Source organism: Cotesia typhae, unplaced genomic scaffold (assembly GCF_013202065.1).
Source record: "Cotesia typhae breed Kobodo isofemale line unplaced genomic scaffold, CoteBio_Ctyphae contig_83, whole genome shotgun sequence".
In the NCBI taxonomy this organism is placed as follows: Eukaryota; Metazoa; Arthropoda; class Insecta; order Hymenoptera; family Braconidae; genus Cotesia; species Cotesia typhae.
In genome coordinates this window covers 1,771,358-1,789,337 of record NW_027423769.1, presented here as the reverse complement: position 1 = coordinate 1,789,337, position 17,980 = coordinate 1,771,358, and the positions used below count along the sequence as shown (strand labels likewise).

Here is a 17,980-nt window from a genome sequence, read left to right as displayed (position 1 = left end):
GTCATATTTTACAATATTGAGAACAATTTTGACATTTTTAAAATATAAATAAATTCTAAAAATTTTTAAATTTTTATGTTAATAAATTAAAAAATAAAAATTAAGTTAGCCGGCATCTAGACTTCTTCAGGATTTTTTTTATTAATAAAATTATTACAAAAAAATTCCACATGTAAAAATTTGAAAAACTATACCTGCAATTTTTTAAAAATATTTTTTTATTGCTAATTCAATTAATAAAAAAAAAATGTAAATTTTTCACTGTCGGCTAATTTTAGATTCATAATTAAAAAAAAAAATTAAATTAAAAAGTTTCACATGTAAAAATTAATAAAAATTACAAGTGAAAATTTTTAAAAGCATTTTTTATTGTAATTGATTTATTAAAAATATTTTTTTAATTAACAGCTGACTGCTAACTTCAGTATTATGAATTGTCCTTGGTAATTAAAACCAATCAGCTGGTTATTCCATAAAAATTAGTAATTTCATGAATCATTTTCTTTAATCTGTCTCCAGGTATTATGTTTCTTTATTACATTATTCATATTATATCAATATCAATATCAATCTATTTCTTTCAACGGCGCTCAGAGCGCCACTGCGGTGTTTTTCCCAATCTAATCTGTAAAAAAAAAAAAGGTTTATTGTCATCAGTGTCAGCGACAAGTGTTTAGTGTCAAAAAACTAAATTATTTCACCTTCACCAGTTGTGCTTCAATAGTTTATATTTATATTTAACTAGTTTATTTAAAAAAAAAAAAAAAAAAAAAAAAAAAAAAAAAAAATGGCCCACGATTATTTGAGCGACTCTAAAAATCCATTTTTTTCTCTGGAAGATGACATCGACGACGAAACATTTTTACAGAGCGCGCCTACAAGGTCCATCTCTAAAAACAATCCGTTTGTTAATTTTGATAATAACCTTGAGCAGCAGCATCAGCAAATCCTGGAGCGGAAAAAAGCCGTCGAGGAACGGACGATAAAGTCATCTGAAAGATCAATGACATTGTTGAGAGATTCCGAGCAGATTGGAGCAGCGACTGCAGAGGTTAGTTTTATTTATAATTATAATAATTCTTACCTTGGATATAATTGATAAAAGTCTGATGATCTTTGATGATATTAAAGTTAACAGTCACTTGATAAATTTTCAACCAACAAATTCATTTCAAAAAATTATTTAAAAAAAATTTTAATTTTAATTTTTAATAATTTCCACTTGTCAATTTTTTTTTCTGAATTTTTTTGGCTAAATTTAATTAAAAAAAAAATTTTTTTAATTTATTAAATTTTAAAATTTTATTTTTTTATAAAATTAAATTTAAATGTCAAAATTTTGCTTATTCTTTTTATAATATAGATTTAAATTAATTTTGATCGATCTTTGACCTTTGATATAAAATTTTTATTTCAGGAATTAATTAGACAGAGAGAGCAGCTCGAGAGAACTGAAAAAAGACTTGATGACATAAACAGCACGCTGAGATTTAGCCAGAAGCACATCCAAGGTATAAAGAGTGTTTTTGGCAGTTTAAAAAATTACCTGAGTGGCAAGTCCGTGGATTCTCCTACGCCAACTGTCGGCGGCAAGTTTTCCGAGTCGGAGTACTCTGGACCCGGCAGCAGTGTGCTGAGCAACACCATTGAGCAGTCCAGAGTAAGCTTAGCGGGGCAGCATCCCTCGCTGCAGCGAAGAGGACTCCTGAGCAGCGACAGCTTCGATGATGACAATGACGGGAGTCAGTACAAATCTCAGAGCTCCAATGTCAGCAAAATATTGGAGCGCAATCTCGATGAAATGAGCGGGTCTCTGGCCAGACTCAAGGGCTTGGCCATCGGTCTGTCCGAGGAAATTGACTCTCAGAACGACTTGATCGAGAACGTTATGACCAAAACAGATAAGGCTGATATTATGCTTGAGAGACAGAATAAAGACATGAGAAATTTGTTGAAAAAATAAATTTAAGTGCTAGGAAAAGTGAAGATTTTATATTTACTATTAGAGTTTATTATACAATAGGACGCGTATAATTGTCCGTATAAAACGAATTAATGATAATTATTATTATATGTGTAAAGACTTGAGCAATTTTAGGATTAAGTGTTTGGGTATGCTAGAGTATAATTTGGATTTTTCATCTTTTTTTTTTTTTTTTTAAGGTGAGTGTGTAGAAAAACGTAATCGGAAAATTCATATAATTAAATTTTTTTTACAACAATTTAACTTAAAAATTTAATAATCATTGAAAAAAAATGTTTAATTTATTGTAAGTAAATAATTAGCTAATTTTTTTTAAATAGTACGTACTTTAGCATACCGATATCGTGACTTGTATACAAATGTCAAAAATTAATTGTTTATTTTTATGCAAATGAAGATTTGATCTTTTTAAATAATTTTATTTATATTTACTGAGTAATACGTATCATAAAAGTTGAGCTTTAATATCTTTTTCTAAATATATATAAGTCTATAAATCATTTTTGATGTAAAGGCGACTGCCTAATTGAAAGATTGTTAAATAATAAATAAAAACACAAGGTAATTTATATGATCATTTTTATTCAATTTCTGTTAATTGAATTTTTTTTTAGTTCTCATTTGCCTTCTTGAGGAGGTTGATCAGCTTCCAGGTGCGCTGAGCTTGCAATTATCTAAATTACAATTTTTTTATTAAATGTTAATAATTAATTTTTATACAGATAAATTAAAAATTGAAAATTTATTTTTATTTTTCATTTTAAAAATTTATTCAATTTTTGAATAAAAAATTTTTTAGTAAAAAAAAAAAAAAAAAAAAAAAAACTTACCAGAATGCTGACCAAAAAAAGAAAAAAATTAACATTTAAAAAACGCATCTTTAAAATAAAAAATCTTCAAAGATAAATTCTAAGTGACTGACTGATAAAAACCAACTTTTATATACTAGCGCTTTGTTTAAAAAATAAATAAAAATTAATAATCATCTTGAAGATTGTAAAATAAAATTTTATTAAAAAGATCATAGATAATATTTCATACTTGATAATCATATACTTCCTGTAATTATATCGTTAAATTAACATAAATTGTCAGCAAGTTTATTAAAATAGAAATTTAAATAATTTTCATCAATTGTTAAAAATTATTATTCTGCTTTTGAATTAATGATCATTGATCATAATCATTGAAGCTACTTTCAAATTAAGTGTCATAAAATTTATGACATATATCAAGCTAAATTTAAATAATTAAATCTAATTAGAGTTATAAAATAAATCAGTAATAATTAATCGCTTCGACGTTATTAGGAACAGAAGTTGCTTCGAAAGCCAGTTGCTCTGCTTCACGTTGATGAGCGATAGCTTCATGCTCGGCAGCTATTTTGTTGAAGAGTTCAAAATGTCGGTTTTTAGCCCTAGCAACGCTGACAGTCTCCTGAAATAAATTTAATAATTTAATTAAAATAAAAAATTATATTAATTAATTAATTAATATTAATTATAACTTACTCGAGGAAGATTGTCATTTAAAGCAGCAGGATTTGCATTGCTGTTGGCAATTTTTTCATACAAACGATGGTGCTTTTCTTTTTCTAACCTCACAGCTTCTGAGTCTTGCGGCTGCGCCTGGACGTCTTCGAAATTTTTAAGAATCGGGTGGAAGCCATTTTTGTCGGCAGTATAATCAACAGTTCTTATTTTGAATTTAGGATCGATGTAAGAGTAAGTACCTAAATTTTATTTAATTTTAGTTAATAAAAAAATTCATGATTTTTAATTTAATTATGATAGTGAAATCAGCTGACATTTGACATTTTTTTTATAGTCATAAAAATTATGAAAATAAAGTCAGCTGACACCTGACAATTTTGTGAAACTAAAATTAGTTAACAGCAAAAAATTTTTATTTTTATTATTTTTTTTTTTTTTCATTAATTAAATTAGCAATAAAAAAAATATTTACAAAAAATTGCACTTCTTTTTTAAAAAATTGCATTTTTCTTATTAGAAATGGAATAAAAAGAAAAATTTGTAAAAACTATAAGTGCAATTTTTTTTTTAGTTCTAATTTAATTAATTAAAAAATGTTTTAATGTCAACTGATTTTAATGACTATTATAATTTTTTATTTTTTTTTTTTAATACATAAATTTGCTTCGAAAAATTATTTTTAAAAAATTGCATTTTTTACTTTTTTAATTTTATAAATGTCAATTTTTTTTTCTTTTTTTTTTTTTTTATGCCATAATTTATTGATTAAAAAAATTATCAAATGTCAGCTAAATTAATTTTCACATGTAGAATTTTGACTGTTAACTTTAACATAATTCATTAAGTAATAATATTTTAATTTTAATTTTAATAGTTATTACCGTGTACTACACCAGCGCCATCACCAGATTCAGCTCTAAAACGATCAACATGTCCTGGGTATCTTCCAGCTTTGTAATTAAAACTGTACGGAACCGGAGGCGGCGGAATGGTAGTTTTATCTTGATACTCTGACTCTAAAACAATATGAGAAACATCACCCAGACAATAATTTATCGAAAGCAACAAAGTTACAACAATAAAAAAAGACATTTTGTAAATAAAACTCGGAATACAATGTCACGCTCCAAAGTCTTTAATCTTACTGACATAAAATATTCAATAGTGAAAGTAAGAATGTTCATATTGCTTAAGCAGCTTTCTCAATTGGTACATGACTTCCATTGCTTTTTAAATAATTATTAAACTATTCAAAATTAAAACAATTTAAAAGGTAACTTTATTTTTTATAACAATTATTTATTACATTAATTTACAATTACATTTAACGAGCATGGTTCTAATCAAGCTATTTTAATTTTCTAGGATTTTTTCATCCAATGTGACGGTACCTTAAAATCAAGAATCACAAACAACTTGGCCATGATCATTGCCAGATAATTACGTAATAATCTGACGCATCTGCATAATAATTAATTTATTACTAAATCCAACAGCCCATGTTCAATAAATTCAATAAAATTGTTATTATTTCTTCATGAGCCTCTTCTGAAGAAACTCATAGCACCGCTGCTTCTACGAGGACGCAAAAACTCATCAACCCGACAGTTGATTTCTTCTTCCAAGAAGAAATCACGGTGATCTTCCAGAAACTTTATATGTTTTTGGTGGATCTCCATCAAGGGTCCAGCTTTTCCTCCAGATTCATTGGGCAAAAGGTCCACAGGCACAAATTTTTCTAGTGTCTCATCGTTGGTGTGAACGTGAACCTACAAAACAATTTTACATTGTCTATAACTTCAAAATAATATTAAAATTAAAAATTAAATTTTTTTTACAAGTCAATTTATGACAATCAAAATTTATAAAAAAAATTTACATTTAGGAATTAAAAAAAAATATTTATTTAAGGTAAAAGACCCAGCTATTGACGGGTCTTTTTAGTAACTCTTTTTAGTTACGACGATTTGTCCTCCATACATTAAATTAGGTTTTAGTTTAAGAAATTGTTCTTGATCTAAAAAAATTTTTTTTTTTCATAAATTGGCCTAGTTGTCTGATTCTTGCAATTTTATTCTATATAAAAAAATAAAATGTTTTCAAAAAAAGCAATTATCTTAAAATTTATAATTAAAAAATTACATTTATTAATTTTTTAAATTTGATTTTTTTTTTAATTAAAATAAAATTGCAAGGGTCAATAATTGGGTCTTTTACCTTAAATATAATTTTCTTAAATATTAAATATTAAAAAAAAATTTTTTTTTATACATACAGTTTGCGTGATCTCTTTCTTCATGAATGGCTTGATTATTCCCAGCACAATCTGGACAATGGTGAGAGATTTAATAAAATGAATCCCCTTCAACCGAATGGGAAGTCCCTCTTGGAGATAGTTTATCAGTTTTCTGCAGCCCAGAACGCTCATGCGAGTGCTGTGACCCAGAGTAGCGTTAGACATGTCAAAGATAAATACGTGACCTTTTGCAGCGCCCTGTGTAAACATCGATAAGTCCAGCGACATGTGGAGATACTTCATCGAGGAAGTCCACATGAATTTTGAAGGATCGTAGTTTATCAACCGACCGAAGAATATTTTATAGCCTTCCGGGGTCTCACCATCAAGAGGCATGAAAGTTCTGTTTTATTAAATAAAAATTTATTAATTTTTAATTGATAATTATTGATTATTTCAGATGAGAAAAAATACTGACACTGTTTGGAAGCTCTGACGAAGTTCTTGATTCTTCAGAGGATCTCTCGATGAAAAATATTCCTTGGCATTTGTCCTGATGGTGTAGAAGGACTCAATAGTTGCCTTGGCTCGCTCCAAGTCGTAGTAATTACTAGAAAGGAACAAGACAAGATCACTGTCCAATATTTTAGGCAAATGCGGCTGCTTCTTGCACCATTCTTTCAGTAATTTAATGTCCGATTTCTTCAACTCCGGATTGCGGTCCAGTTCTTCTTCGAGAGTCACTCTCTGTATCGCAGTCATGTTTACTGTCAGACTGACTTATTTTCTCTGGAAAAAAACATAATGCATTAAGTGCAACTGTACTTGTTATCAAAAATTTTCCGATATTATTTACTTACTTACTTTGTTGTGATTGGAGATAACTCGGCTCGGAGATATTTAATTTAACTGAGAGAATTCAATGTACCTTTCTAATTAATGATCGATGACTGAACACTTATCTGATTCTGATTAACAAAAATTACTTTGTTGTCTTGTAACTTTAAAAAAAAATTTTTTTTTTTTTTTTTTTAATTTTAAAAAATTAATCTGTTGCAAGTCATCGATTTTTTTTTTTTTTTATGAATTTTACTTCTAACTTACGCGATAAAAATAACTTATAAATTGAAACATAATTTAATTACAAACTGACGAAATAACACTGAATCAACAAAATTAATTTTTGTAATTGACTTCACACATGTGCCGTTTTTTTTTTTTTTTCCGTTTACCTGACGTATTATTTTAATTGCAAATATTATTTGTAATTAAAACAATGTTTTATTTTTGACTAAATTAAATTTCATGATCTTTTAAATCTTTTTCATTTATCAGATTAATAATTAAAAATTACATAAAAAATAAACCAATAATTTTTTTTTATAATTTTTTAAAATAGTATATTTCAAAGTACATATTTAATAGAATAATTTATTATTTATTATTGATAAAAATTAATCAATGTCGAGTTTTTTGAAACTTCCTTCGACTCCAAAAAGATCAGTAGCATTTTTTCCCTTTCCAGGTCTCAGAGACTCGTTGACGCGGCCACGAGATTCTTCTTCCAAGAAGAAATCACGATGAACTTCCAATCTTTTTATATTCTTCTCATGGAGCTCTCGAAGAGGTCCAGCTTTGCCACCTGACTCATTCGGAAGGATATCAAGCGGCAGGAATTTCTTTACAGTTTCGTTGGTGGTGTGAATGTGAAGCTAAAAATTAAAAATGTAAGTATAATTAAAAATTATACATTAATAAATTTATATTTAATCAATTAAAAAAATTAGTTACTAATTAATTAAAAATAATAATAATAATTTTAAAAAATTGTTAATTAATTAATTAAAAAATTTACAATATCCATAAGTTCTTTTTTCATGAACGGCTTCATCATTCCCAAGATAATTTCCATCACCGGAATGGAGTTGGTGAAATGCAAGCCCTTGAGACGAACAGGCAGCCCTTCTTGGAGGTAGAACAGAAATTTCTTCAAGCCCATTGGACTGAGACGAGTAGTATGACCAAAAGCAAGACCTGCCAAGTCCACAAGAATTATATGACCCTTCATAGTTCCTTCTGAGTACATCCAAAGGTCCATTGACATGTTCCAGTACTTTATAGCGTCATTGTAAACGTACGCAGAAGGCTCGTAGTTCAACAGTCGTCCGTAAATTATTTTGTAACCTTCTGGAGTTTCTCCCTCCAGTGGAAAGTAAGCTCTATTTAATATTATTAATTTTATTGAGTTTATTTTTAATAAATTAAGAAAAAGAATATATTATATTTTATAAAAAATACTTACGCTGTTTGGAACATATTTCTCAGGTCTTTATTCCCCAACGGATCTCTGTTGAAGAAAAATTCCGGAACGTGAGTCCGCACTGTGTAAAAAGTATCAATCGTTGTTTTAGTTGGTTCCAAACGGTAATAATTACTGTGCAAGAACAAAATTAATTCATTGTCGGAGATTTTTGGCAAGTGAGGCTGCTTCTCGTACCAGTCCTTCAACATTTTGAGATCAGCTTCCTTCAATTCGGGATTTCGCTTCATTTCTTCTTCAACAGGTACCATTTTAATCAGAGCCATGATTATCTAGAACCTAGAACAAATTAATATTTAAAAAAAAATTTTTTAATTAATACAATTTTTATTAAAATAAATTTTCACTTGAAAAATATATTTTATACAACTATTAACAAAGCAATATATTTACTTGGAGATTAAGGTGAGTAGCTGGTTGTATTTTAACTGCTGGCAATTCAGACACTGAATGAAATAAAATTCTATTGACATTAAAAGTTACTTGCACGCACAGCTTTGATTCTAGCGTGACGGTGTTGTATGACTTAGCAAGGTCATATGTACAATTAATCTGTATGATTCGAATGTACGAAATGATATTATTTAAATTCCACTGGTGGGTTATTTACCACCCATTGATTAAATAATGATTAATTTAGGCTAGCCCAAATATCAAAACTATATTTAAGTTTTTATAATGAACAAAAAAAAAAAAAAAATTACTATTTTATTAAAATATTATCCAACGATCAAAGTACAATTTTGAGTGGAATTATCTGTCATAAAAAATTGTTAAAGCTAGACAATATATTTATAAGTATCAACGTTATGTAAAGAGTTGTAATTAGTCGATCATGGCCTGGATAATTTTATCCATCATTACGCAGCATTATCTGCTAAAGTGACACTGAAATTAAATATTTTTTTAAGTTATATAAAATTAGGGGAAAAAAAAAAAAAAAAAAAAATTACTTATTTTTTACGCATTTTAAAGATTCTAATTTTAGAAGACATTTTTCTTCTGTCACTCCTGGAGCTGCTGGACGGCTGAGACGCTCCAGAAAAACTCTTCACATCCAACAATTTCTTCGTTAATTTTTTTCTTTTCCTTGCAGAATTCCGTGACACTGATCTTCCACTCGAGCTGGATAAATTGTTCGGCCTTGATCTGCTCCTGTATGTGCGATTTCTGTGCGCTAGGCTGCGACGTCTCTTGCGCTTAGATAATTGCACGCGAGATTCTTGGCTGCTTAGTTCGTCTTCCGCCCAAAATTGCTGGTCAGTATCGTCTGCTACCAAAATCGTCTTCTTTAAAAATAAAACAATAATTATTCACCAAAATTTTTAGATTTTAAATTGGCCCAACTTACTCTTTCAGTTGGAACTTTTGATTTTGCAGAGCCCAAGTGTGACCTGAGTAAATTAAAACTGCAATAATTTATTTCTTCTTCAGAACTCTGGGACAAGCTGTCACAATAATTTTCTTTTTCCATTTTTTTTTTCTTTAATTTAATTTTTTTAGTTATCTAACCCCTATTAATTTTAATGAAAGCTGAGACTGTCAAAAAAACTGAAACAATGAAAAACGCCATGTTGGAAAAAAATCGAATGCTAGAAAACAACAAATAAAGATATGTAATATTTTATTTAAATATTAGTTTGTAATTAATAATTTTAATTATTTTAAAACTAATGATAATTGATAATTAATAATTATCATGAAATTTTAATCAATATCAAGTTTTTTAAAGCTTCCTTCAACACCAAAAAGATCAGTAGCACTTTTAGCTTTTCCTGGACGCAATGATTCGTCAATACGACGGCACTTTTCTTCTTCAAGGAAGAAATCACGATGATCTTCTAATCTTTTCAAATGTTTTTTATGGAGTTCCATGAAGGGTCCAGCACTTCCACCGGATTCGTTTGGTAAAATATCAAAAGGAAGATATTTTTTTGCCGTTTCATTATTGGTGTGAATATGAAGCTAAAAAGATTTAAAAAAATGTTTGTATAATTATTATTAATAATTTAATAATAACTTTGCAAATTCAAGGAATTTTTTTTTTTTTAATGCAAATTAATTACAACCTTATTATTAATTATAATTATTAATAAAATAATTTACTTACAATATCCATGAGCTCTTTCTTAAAAAATGGCTTCATCATTCCCATAATGATGTCCATGACGGGGATAGAGTTCAAAAAATGGAACCCTTTTAGACGAACAGGAAGACCTTCTTGAAGATAATAGAAAAATTTCTTGAACCCCATGGGACTGAGCCGAGTTGTGTGGCCCAAAGCGAGGCCCGCCAAGTCCACGACAATTATATGGCCCTTCATGGTACCTTCGGTGTACATCCAAAGATCCATCGCCATGTTCCAGTACTTCATAGCGTCGTTCCATACGTAAGCCGATGGCTCATAGTTTATCAAGCGCCCGTAGATTATTTTGAAGCCCTCTGGTGTTTCTCCGGGCAACGGCATGTAAGCTCTAAATTAAATATAAGCATTGAAAGTTAACTTCAATTAATTATAATATAAAACTAGCAACCTTGCAGTCATTACGGGACTTGTGAATTATAATACTTACGAAGTTTCAAACATATGATGGAGTTCCTTGTTTGCTACCGGATCTCTGTTGGAAAAATATTCAGGAACATGAGTCCTCACCGTGTAAAAAATGTCAATGGTTGTTTTAGTCGGTTCAATCCGGTAATAATTACTGTGCAAGAACAGAATAAGCTCGCTGTCCAACATTTTCGGCAGATGAGGCTGTTTTTCGCACCATTCTCGCAAAGTTTGAAGATCTGCTTCTTTAAGTTCTGGATTTTTTTTTAGTTCTTCCTCGAGTGAAACTCGCTGTATCGAATCCATTTTCTTTTAATTTTTTAAGATAGTAAGACCTTCGGAAAATTAAAGCTTGTTTGTGTCAGCGGCTGAAAAAAAATTCACTTTAATAGCTCATCGAGTTTCATTGAAGATGTAATTAATCGTTGCATACCTTAAATTTTTCAACATTACTGGCAAAATATTGTATAATGTAATGCAGTGGTAATTGAACGACGACTGATGAGTGTCAACTTCTAAGTACAAAAAATATGTAATTAATTTACCGTGTAATTATCCCTGAGTGACAATTGGAATATTCAACATCTCATTATAAAATTTTTTAGATATAAATAGTTTTATACAATTTTTAATCCGCTAGTTTGTAGAATTTATTGATCACAAATATTTTACAGTTGTACTTAATTTATTTTAAAAAGTACGCAAACTTAAATGGTATAATTGTAAGTTTTTTCATAACTTATGACTTCTAAAGTCAATAAGTCCATTGAAAATAAGCTTCTAACTTATAATTTTAATATTTATAGTAAAAAAAATAATTAAAAGGTAAAAAATTATAGATAAATGTATGCTTAATTTTTATTGCTGATTATTAATTAATCATTTTCAGATTTTCGGCGTTTCTTCAGCCGTGGGCTTTCAGAATCAAGTGGACTCGGAGTAATATGGCTTCGTTTTCTCTTTAAAATATTTATTTCGTTGAATTCACTGTTACTACTTCCAGCTGTTCTTGTTTCTCTTCTAAAAGATACGTCTTTCGTAACTCCTACTAGCATCTGTAAAAAATTTAAAATATAATTAGTACTCAAAAAAATAAAAAAAGAAGAGACTGAAGTTAATTGATACAAGAAATTTTTTTTTTTTAATTTTATAGCACTGAAAAAAATTTAATTAAAAAATTTTTAAAAATTATTAGAAGAAATTTTTTTTTATTGTAATTGATATAAAAATTAAAAAAATTGGGGAAAAAAAAAAAAAAAAAAGAAGAAGAAGAAGAAGAAGAAATGAAGAATGAAAATTAAGTTGGCCGACATCTAAAAATTTTTAGAATTTTTTTTTTATTGAAAAAATTATTCCAAAAAAAAATCCAAAAATTTTAATGAAAAATAGCTTCATACCTGAAATTCTTGGAGACAGTCTTCTTGCATTTCCATAGCCATCTTGTGAATATGGTTTGTCTGTTTATTGTACATCAACGCATTCTGGAACATCAGCATGACATCTCGCTGAAAGTGCATCGTCGACCGTATCGTTCCATTCTCAATATTCTTCTTAATAGTCAGCAGATCCATGGGCCGAAATATCACAGAATGATAACCAGGAGCCTGCTCTTCAGTAATCGGCTTCGAAAACAAGGAAGCATACTTGTGCTGCGTGAACCGCTGATACACCAATAAGACAGCTTTCTTCCAATTCCTATAATCAGCTTCTTCGCCAATATTATCACCCTCAGAATCTCTGTCAATCGCAACATTTTGTTTCTTTGAGTAAGTCTTCATAGCGCGACCGCCGCTGAGTTTTATAAGCGAGGACTCTTCTTCAACTTCTGGATTCTCCGGCAAAGTAACAGACTCTTCTTTCTTAACCTCAACCTCTTCCGTCTCTTTAGTCTCATCAACTTTCTTCTCCTCAATTTTTTCAACTTTTTCTTTTTCTTCTTCTTTATCTTCAACCACCTCTTCCTTCTCTTCTTTTTGTTCCTGCATCAGCTCCTTTTCCTCCTTTACCTCTTTCACCTCTTCGACACTCTCCTCAGCCTCTTCTTCCTTCACCTCCTCATTCTCAACCTTAACCTCATCTTCAACCTTCTCCTCAATTTCCGACCCTTCTATTTTTTCTTCTTCTTTCTCATCTTTCTCATCTTTCTCATCTTTCTCTTTTCCTTCTTTTTCTTCCTTCTCTTTTTCCTCTTTCTCAATTTTAACATCCACCTCTTTTTCTTCCTCTTTAATTTCTTCCACCTCTTTATCCTCCACTTCTTTATCCACCTCTTTATCCTCAACCTTTTCTTCTTCCTTTTCAGCCTCACTAATATTTTCCTCTTTAACTTCTTCAACCTCAGACTTTTCTTCTTCAATTTTCTCCTCACTCTTAACTTCTTCAACTACAATTTCTTCTTTAGAATCTTCCTTTTCTTCCTCAACCTCCTTCTTCTCCTTATCATCCTCCACAACTTTCTCCTCAATTTTATCTTCTTCCTCTTCTTTCAACTCTATAGGCCCTTCTTCAGCTTCCTTGATTTCTTCTTTACCCTCATCCTTATCTTCCTTCTCACAAATTTCCTCACTCTCTCCTTTCTCCTTTTTTTTATCTTCATCCTCCTTCTTTTCCTCAACTTTATCATCCTTTTCTTCTTCTTTAACCTCCTCTATTTCTTCTTTAACCTCCAATTCTTTAACTTCAACAACCTTCTCTTCCTTCTCCTCAATTTTTTCGGCCTCGATTTCCACCTCCATTTTTTCCTCGTCCTTGCTTTCTTCCTCCACAAGCTTATCTTCTTCTTCTTCTTCTTCTTCTTCTTCTTCTTCTTTAACCTCACTTTGCGGTTCCTCCTCAGGTTTACTTTCCCCAGGCTCCTCCTCCTCTTTCTCCTCCTTCTCCCCCACCACCTTGGGAGTGTCAATAGCAGTTCCAATAATCTCCGCAATATTCGAAGTGCTGTGATCTATTTCTTCGATCGCCATCTCGCTCTCCGGAGAGTCAGTCAACGAAATAGGTTTATCAACCTTAGCCTCTGCGCGTTCTTCATTTTTTTCTACTCCAGGAAATGTTTCAATGACCACCGGCGTCGGCTCTGTCTGAGGGCTCTTAGTAATTTCTTCCTTAATCAGTTCCTCAATATCCTCCATTATCTCATTGATTTCATCCTTATCAATAACATCTGGGAGTTTGTCTTTACCTATAACGTCATCAATCTGCTCGATAATCTCTCCCACATTGTCGCTACTAGCTATCTCTTCTGTGTTCGACAGCTGAATCGTTGGAGCTTGATTCGCAGATTTAGGAGTAGCAGACCTAGCACTAGTCTCTGTGTCGCTTTTGGTGGCCGGTAACGTAGGCAGCGAGCCTTTCGGCAAATTAGCAGGCAGCGCCAGAAGCATGGAGAGCGTCGGAGCCCCTGCAGAAGGTCTTTCAGGCGTCCCCGAAGGAATTACTGACGTAACAATATGATGAATCGGCGCTGTGACATTCTGGGATGCTGATGACACCATATGAACGCTCGCGCTAGAATTCAGGAGACTAGCGATCGTTGGAGACGTAACCTGAGCGGTTGAAGTCGTATTCTGAATCTGTTTCGTCGGACTGGGAGCTTTTAAAAGATTCGTTAATAAAGTAGAAGGCCCTCGCTTTTTTTCTTCTTCATCATTAACAGATTCTTCTTGGATCTCATTTAAATCTAAAGTTTTCTTCAATGGCGTCGTAGGTGATTGACTTATGAGATCCTGTTTCTGCTGACGCTTGGCCAACCACACACTGTGAGCTTTGGCCTTTTGTTCCTGCTCTCGTTCCTCCTGCTCAATAGCCTGCCACATCTTTTGGAGCTTGTCATCGCTAATAGATCCAGACTTCAGCAAATTAACTTCTGCTTTTAGCTGTTGGTACTCGTCTCGCTGGAAGGCTAATATTTGACCCAATTCTGCAGTTCTTTCTTGGGTCAGCCGCTTGACAATTGACTCTCCAATTGTCTCTCCATTCTCACGTTTTTTTCTTTTAGGGGTGTCGACGTTTTCTAGGAGACGGGTGTACTGGTTTGCGCAGGCTTTGTGCGAAAACCAATCTGGAGGTCTCAGAGCTTCTTTCTCGGCGAAGGGTTTTAGTGATCTCGAGACACTTATCCAATTCTGGTCCCCGGATTTTAAGACACTTGATGCTAGGCATAGTTGTTCTCTTGTACTCCATGTGTCTCTTGATTCTCGTTGTTTTGTTTTTAGTCCTATTGAAAAAAAATATTAAATTTTTTTAATTAAAATTCTGTTTTTAAAATATAAAATCAGCAGAAATTTCATCATTTTTTCTTGACAAATAAATTATAAGAAAATTTCGAAAAATATAAAATAAAATATCAAAAACATAAAAAAATTGAAATTTTTAAAAAACTATTAAAAAAGTTGGCTAACTTAATATTAATCAATTTTTAATATTAATATTATATGAAAATAAATTTAATAATTTTTTCTAACAAATAAATTACAGCAAAAAAAAAAATTGACATTTAAAAATTTTTAAAAATTAAAAATGCAATTTTTTTTAAATAATTTTTTGTAACTAATTTTTTTGTTAAATAAAATTAAAAAATTCTTTAATGACTGCTAACTTTAATGTCATTAATATTATTTGTTTAATAAAACCTCAAATTGTTCAGGTATCAGCTGATTTCAATATTATAAATAAACAATAATACAATTAAAAAAAAAAAAAAAAAAAAAAAAAAACTTACTTTCTTGCACTGAAGTCATATTTTAATTTTGTGGTTCAAAAATCACAATTTTAAAAACCAACCAAAATAAAATAAACAATAGATAATTATTTAATAAACCGCCTTGTAATTTCACCAAAATTCATCAGTTTAATCTTCCAACATTGCAAAGAATAACATTACACAGATAAAAATTATTCTTGTATTTTATTCACTCTAAAAAAATATAAATAATTAGTTAAATATTATCAACAATTAAAATAACAAAAATTAAAAATATTTATGCTTACCTTCAACTTTGTAGGTTAGTTTAGTTTAATATTTATTCTAATTTTCAGCTCCGAAAAAACACTACCATCAAATGCTGCCCCCTATTATCGATTTGAGTTTTCTGAAGCTGGCTCGAGAGGGCGCGAGCGCGGCAAATTTAAAATTTTAAATAAGGCAATCAAGAAAATTATTTGAATTATTTAGCTGTGAATAATTAGTTTAATTAACGCGGATCCGGTATGTATATTCTACAGTGTTAAAAAAGTTGTAAAAAATAATTGTAATTACTAATTACACAACAGTAGAGTAATGTTATTGCATAATTACATCGGCTATTAATTTTTAATGGCTTATTAAATACATTAAGTTCTTGAGTTCATTTATGGTTATTATTATTATTATGATTAATTGTGACATTAATTAAAAAAGAATAACTAGACGGTGTTTATTACAAATTCAAATTTACAATTTTTTGTTAAGAAATAATTGTTTTTTTTTTTTCAACAATTTTCTAGAACTTATTACATAAAATTTTTTTACTGTGCCTTAAAAAATAATAACAATAAAAATAATAAGCAAATAAATAAAACTAATAATAAATAATTAAATTTTAAAAATACAGTCAGTTTCAAAATTTTAACTTTCAGATTAATCGCTTCCGTTCCATGTAAATAGAAAAATACATTTTTTTGGAGACATAAGAAGATATAAATAGAAACTTACTTGACAGTAATTAATTTTTTATAATTAATATAACTTAACGGGTAATTTTTTATCCTTTTACAATTAACATTATTAAATTATCTTTAATTATGTTAATAAATCTAAATTATACATTCAATATTTTATGACTTTTTAATTTGAATTTACGGCTACTAAAAAATTTGTTAAATAACAATTTTTATAACTTATAATTTTAATACTTATTTATGAGTAATTAATTTAAATTATTAAATCTTACAAAATTATAAAACTTTCTATTTAGGAAAAATTTTATTAACAAATAGATAGAAATTTATTAATTATGCCAACGCGATAATGACCAGGTAGCAAATAAAAAATTATCTATTTAATAATATACTGTACAATTTTGATTTAAAAAAATTTTTTTCATTAAAAAAAAATTTGCGCGCCAAATTGATAGAAAATTTGAATTATGGCTAGAAAATATTTAAATATAAATATTTTTAGGAATAAATAGTTGAAATAATTATTAGAATTAAAATTTTGCAGTTAATGTGTTTTAAAATTGGGCAGCCGTGTAGTTAACAGTAAATTTTTTCAGTAAGTTCATACAATTGTATAAAAAATTTTAAATAAAAAATTATCCTTATAGCTTATAGTGACTCTTACTTAATATTAGCGACAACAATTTAAATAATAAGTAATCAAACAATCAATTCTTGAATGAGACTTTTACAAGAAGAAATAAATAAAATAAAAATATTTACCAGAAATTTTATATACAAGCTATAAGAATAAATATAATAAAGAGATTCCGGTTGATTAAATCCAAGCATTTGGAGTTTATTAGAAGTTGGTTGGCCGGAGGGTCGAACTAACACGCGACAATGATTGTACAACAGCTAAAAGAGAGAGCGCAACCCCCTTGGAGCCTGACAATGCACTGTTGAATGCTGCCTAATTCGCAACAATGGTTATGCCAGCCATATATTAATGATTAGCAGCCATGATGGTCCAAACTACCACGAACAATAGGGGGTGAGACTCTGAAGAGAGGAGACCTACAGATGCTGCTATCGTCTCTCTTCTCTCCTCCATATATCCATATCTGTAACATATATATATATATATATATATATATATATATATATATATATATATATATATATATATATATATATATATATATATATATATATACTATTACTATTACTATTACTATTACTATTATGCTACACTCACCGTCTACCATTCCATACGACTCAATTTCCAGATGACAAATCACCGCATGGAACATTGTTCCCGGTTATTAAGGCGCGGCCCGATTTAATGGTCCTCGTCATTTCGATTAGGGTGTGAATACCTCAGTTATCATGTGAATAATATCAATCCTATTTAATCTGTAAATTTTACCTTTTTGTAATTTAATGTCAAAGAATATTAAACTAAAATTATCCACTTTAAATTTAAATTATTTTTTTTTTTTTTAAGTTTAATATGAAAGAAATTTTTTTAACTGTTAAAAATATGGAGGAAAATAAATTGTAATGGTATGTTGTGGTAGACGGAATAGAGTAAGGGGTGATGTTATCGTTATCTCTATACTTAAGAATATCGCGGCTTTATGATCCCTTTATGCTGGCTATTGTATGATAATTTTGACAAATTGAGATTAATATTGTTGCAGATAACGATTGTAATATTGAAATTTTAAAGTTGACTTTATAATTACGAATCATAAATTAT

The 17,980-nt window shown here is 29.5% G+C and overlaps 5 protein-coding genes across 5 annotated transcripts; 1 reads left to right on the top strand and 4 right to left on the bottom strand.

Annotated features, from left to right (window-relative positions):
* Nucleotides 1-643: 643 nt before the first annotated feature.
* On the top strand, nt 644-1,963 carry Snap29 (Synaptosomal-associated protein 29kDa). Its single transcript, XM_074252256.1, has 2 exons — nt 644-1,051; nt 1,418-1,963. Exons 1-2 carry the CDS (start codon nt 788-790, stop codon nt 1,961-1,963), a joined length of 810 nt encoding a protein of 269 aa, XP_074108357.1. The 5' UTR covers nt 644-787.
* A 10-nt stretch (nt 1,964-1,973) lies between these two features.
* Nucleotides 1,974-4,638, bottom strand: LOC141533384 (uncharacterized). The gene is made up of 3 exons (XM_074252257.1): nt 4,359-4,638; nt 3,496-3,716; nt 1,974-3,421 (listed from the first exon to the last, which is right to left on the bottom strand). The coding sequence occupies exons 1-3, from the start codon at nt 4,567-4,569 to the stop codon at nt 3,263-3,265; spliced, it is 591 nt and encodes a 196-aa protein (XP_074108358.1). The 5' UTR covers nt 4,570-4,638; the 3' UTR covers nt 1,974-3,262.
* Nucleotides 4,639-5,001: 363 nt separating this feature from the next.
* On the bottom strand, nt 5,002-6,917 carry LOC141533382 (alpha-tocopherol transfer protein-like). The gene is made up of 4 exons (XM_074252255.1): nt 6,574-6,917; nt 6,192-6,502; nt 5,753-6,116; nt 5,002-5,246 (listed from the first exon to the last, which is right to left on the bottom strand). The coding sequence occupies exons 2-4, from the start codon at nt 6,473-6,475 to the stop codon at nt 5,013-5,015; spliced, it is 882 nt and encodes a 293-aa protein (XP_074108356.1). The 5' UTR covers nt 6,476-6,502; nt 6,574-6,917; the 3' UTR covers nt 5,002-5,012.
* Nucleotides 6,918-7,038: 121 nt separating this feature from the next.
* Nucleotides 7,039-11,150, bottom strand: LOC141533397 (uncharacterized). The gene is made up of 10 exons (XM_074252271.1): nt 11,018-11,150; nt 10,607-10,952; nt 10,144-10,507; nt 9,742-9,998; nt 9,385-9,481; nt 8,998-9,322; nt 8,427-8,479; nt 8,016-8,305; nt 7,569-7,932; nt 7,039-7,425 (listed from the first exon to the last, which is right to left on the bottom strand). The coding sequence occupies exons 2-10, from the start codon at nt 10,888-10,890 to the stop codon at nt 7,168-7,170; spliced, it is 2,292 nt and encodes a 763-aa protein (XP_074108372.1). The 5' UTR covers nt 10,891-10,952; nt 11,018-11,150; the 3' UTR covers nt 7,039-7,167.
* Nucleotides 11,151-11,209: 59 nt separating this feature from the next.
* Nucleotides 11,210-15,588, bottom strand: Brd8 (Bromodomain containing 8). Its single transcript, XM_074252254.1, has 4 exons — nt 15,571-15,588; nt 15,302-15,496; nt 11,982-14,797; nt 11,210-11,639 (listed from the first exon to the last, which is right to left on the bottom strand). The coding sequence occupies exons 2-4, from the start codon at nt 15,318-15,320 to the stop codon at nt 11,460-11,462; spliced, it is 3,015 nt and encodes a 1,004-aa protein (XP_074108355.1). The 5' UTR covers nt 15,321-15,496; nt 15,571-15,588; the 3' UTR covers nt 11,210-11,459.
* Between the last annotated feature and the right edge of the window lie 2,392 nt (nt 15,589-17,980).

What these genes read in the sequence shown, in the direction of transcription:
- Snap29 (XM_074252256.1), top strand. Translation starts at nt 788, where the DNA reads ATGGCCCACGATTATTTGAGCGACTCTAAAAATCCATTTTTTTCTCTG. An exon ending in TTGGAGCAGCGACTGCAGAG is followed by an intron (nt 1,052 to 1,417) that starts GTTAGTTTTATT and finishes TTTTTATTTCAG; the next exon opens with GAATTAATTAGACAGAGAGA.
- LOC141533384 (XM_074252257.1), bottom strand. Translation starts at nt 4,569, where the DNA reads ATGTCTTTTTTTATTGTTGTAACTTTGTTGCTTTCGATAAATTATTGT. An exon ending in TGGCGCTGGTGTAGTACACG is followed by an intron (nt 3,717 to 4,358) that starts GTAATAACTATT and finishes AATAAAATTTAG; the next exon opens with GTACTTACTCTTACATCGAT. An exon ending in TAAATGACAATCTTCCTCGA is followed by an intron (nt 3,422 to 3,495) that starts GTAAGTTATAAT and finishes AATTTATTTCAG; the next exon opens with GAGACTGTCAGCGTTGCTAG.
- LOC141533382 (XM_074252255.1), bottom strand. Translation starts at nt 6,475, where the DNA reads ATGACTGCGATACAGAGAGTGACTCTCGAAGAAGAACTGGACCGCAAT. An exon ending in CGTCAGAGCTTCCAAACAGT is followed by an intron (nt 6,117 to 6,191) that starts GTCAGTATTTTT and finishes TTAATAAAACAG; the next exon opens with AACTTTCATGCCTCTTGATG. An exon ending in AGAAAGAGATCACGCAAACT is followed by an intron (nt 5,247 to 5,752) that starts GTATGTATAAAA and finishes ATTGTTTTGTAG; the next exon opens with GTTCACGTTCACACCAACGA.
- LOC141533397 (XM_074252271.1), bottom strand. Translation starts at nt 10,890, where the DNA reads ATGGATTCGATACAGCGAGTTTCACTCGAGGAAGAACTAAAAAAAAAT. An exon ending in CATCATATGTTTGAAACTTC is followed by an intron (nt 10,508 to 10,606) that starts GTAAGTATTATA and finishes TATTTAATTTAG; the next exon opens with AGCTTACATGCCGTTGCCCG. An exon ending in CTACTCACCTTAATCTCCAA is followed by an intron (nt 8,306 to 8,426) that starts GTAAATATATTG and finishes TCTAGGTTCTAG; the next exon opens with ATAATCATGGCTCTGATTAA.
- Brd8 (XM_074252254.1), bottom strand. An exon ending in ACTGTCTCCAAGAATTTCAG is followed by an intron (nt 11,640 to 11,981) that starts GTATGAAGCTAT and finishes AATTTTTTACAG; the next exon opens with ATGCTAGTAGGAGTTACGAA.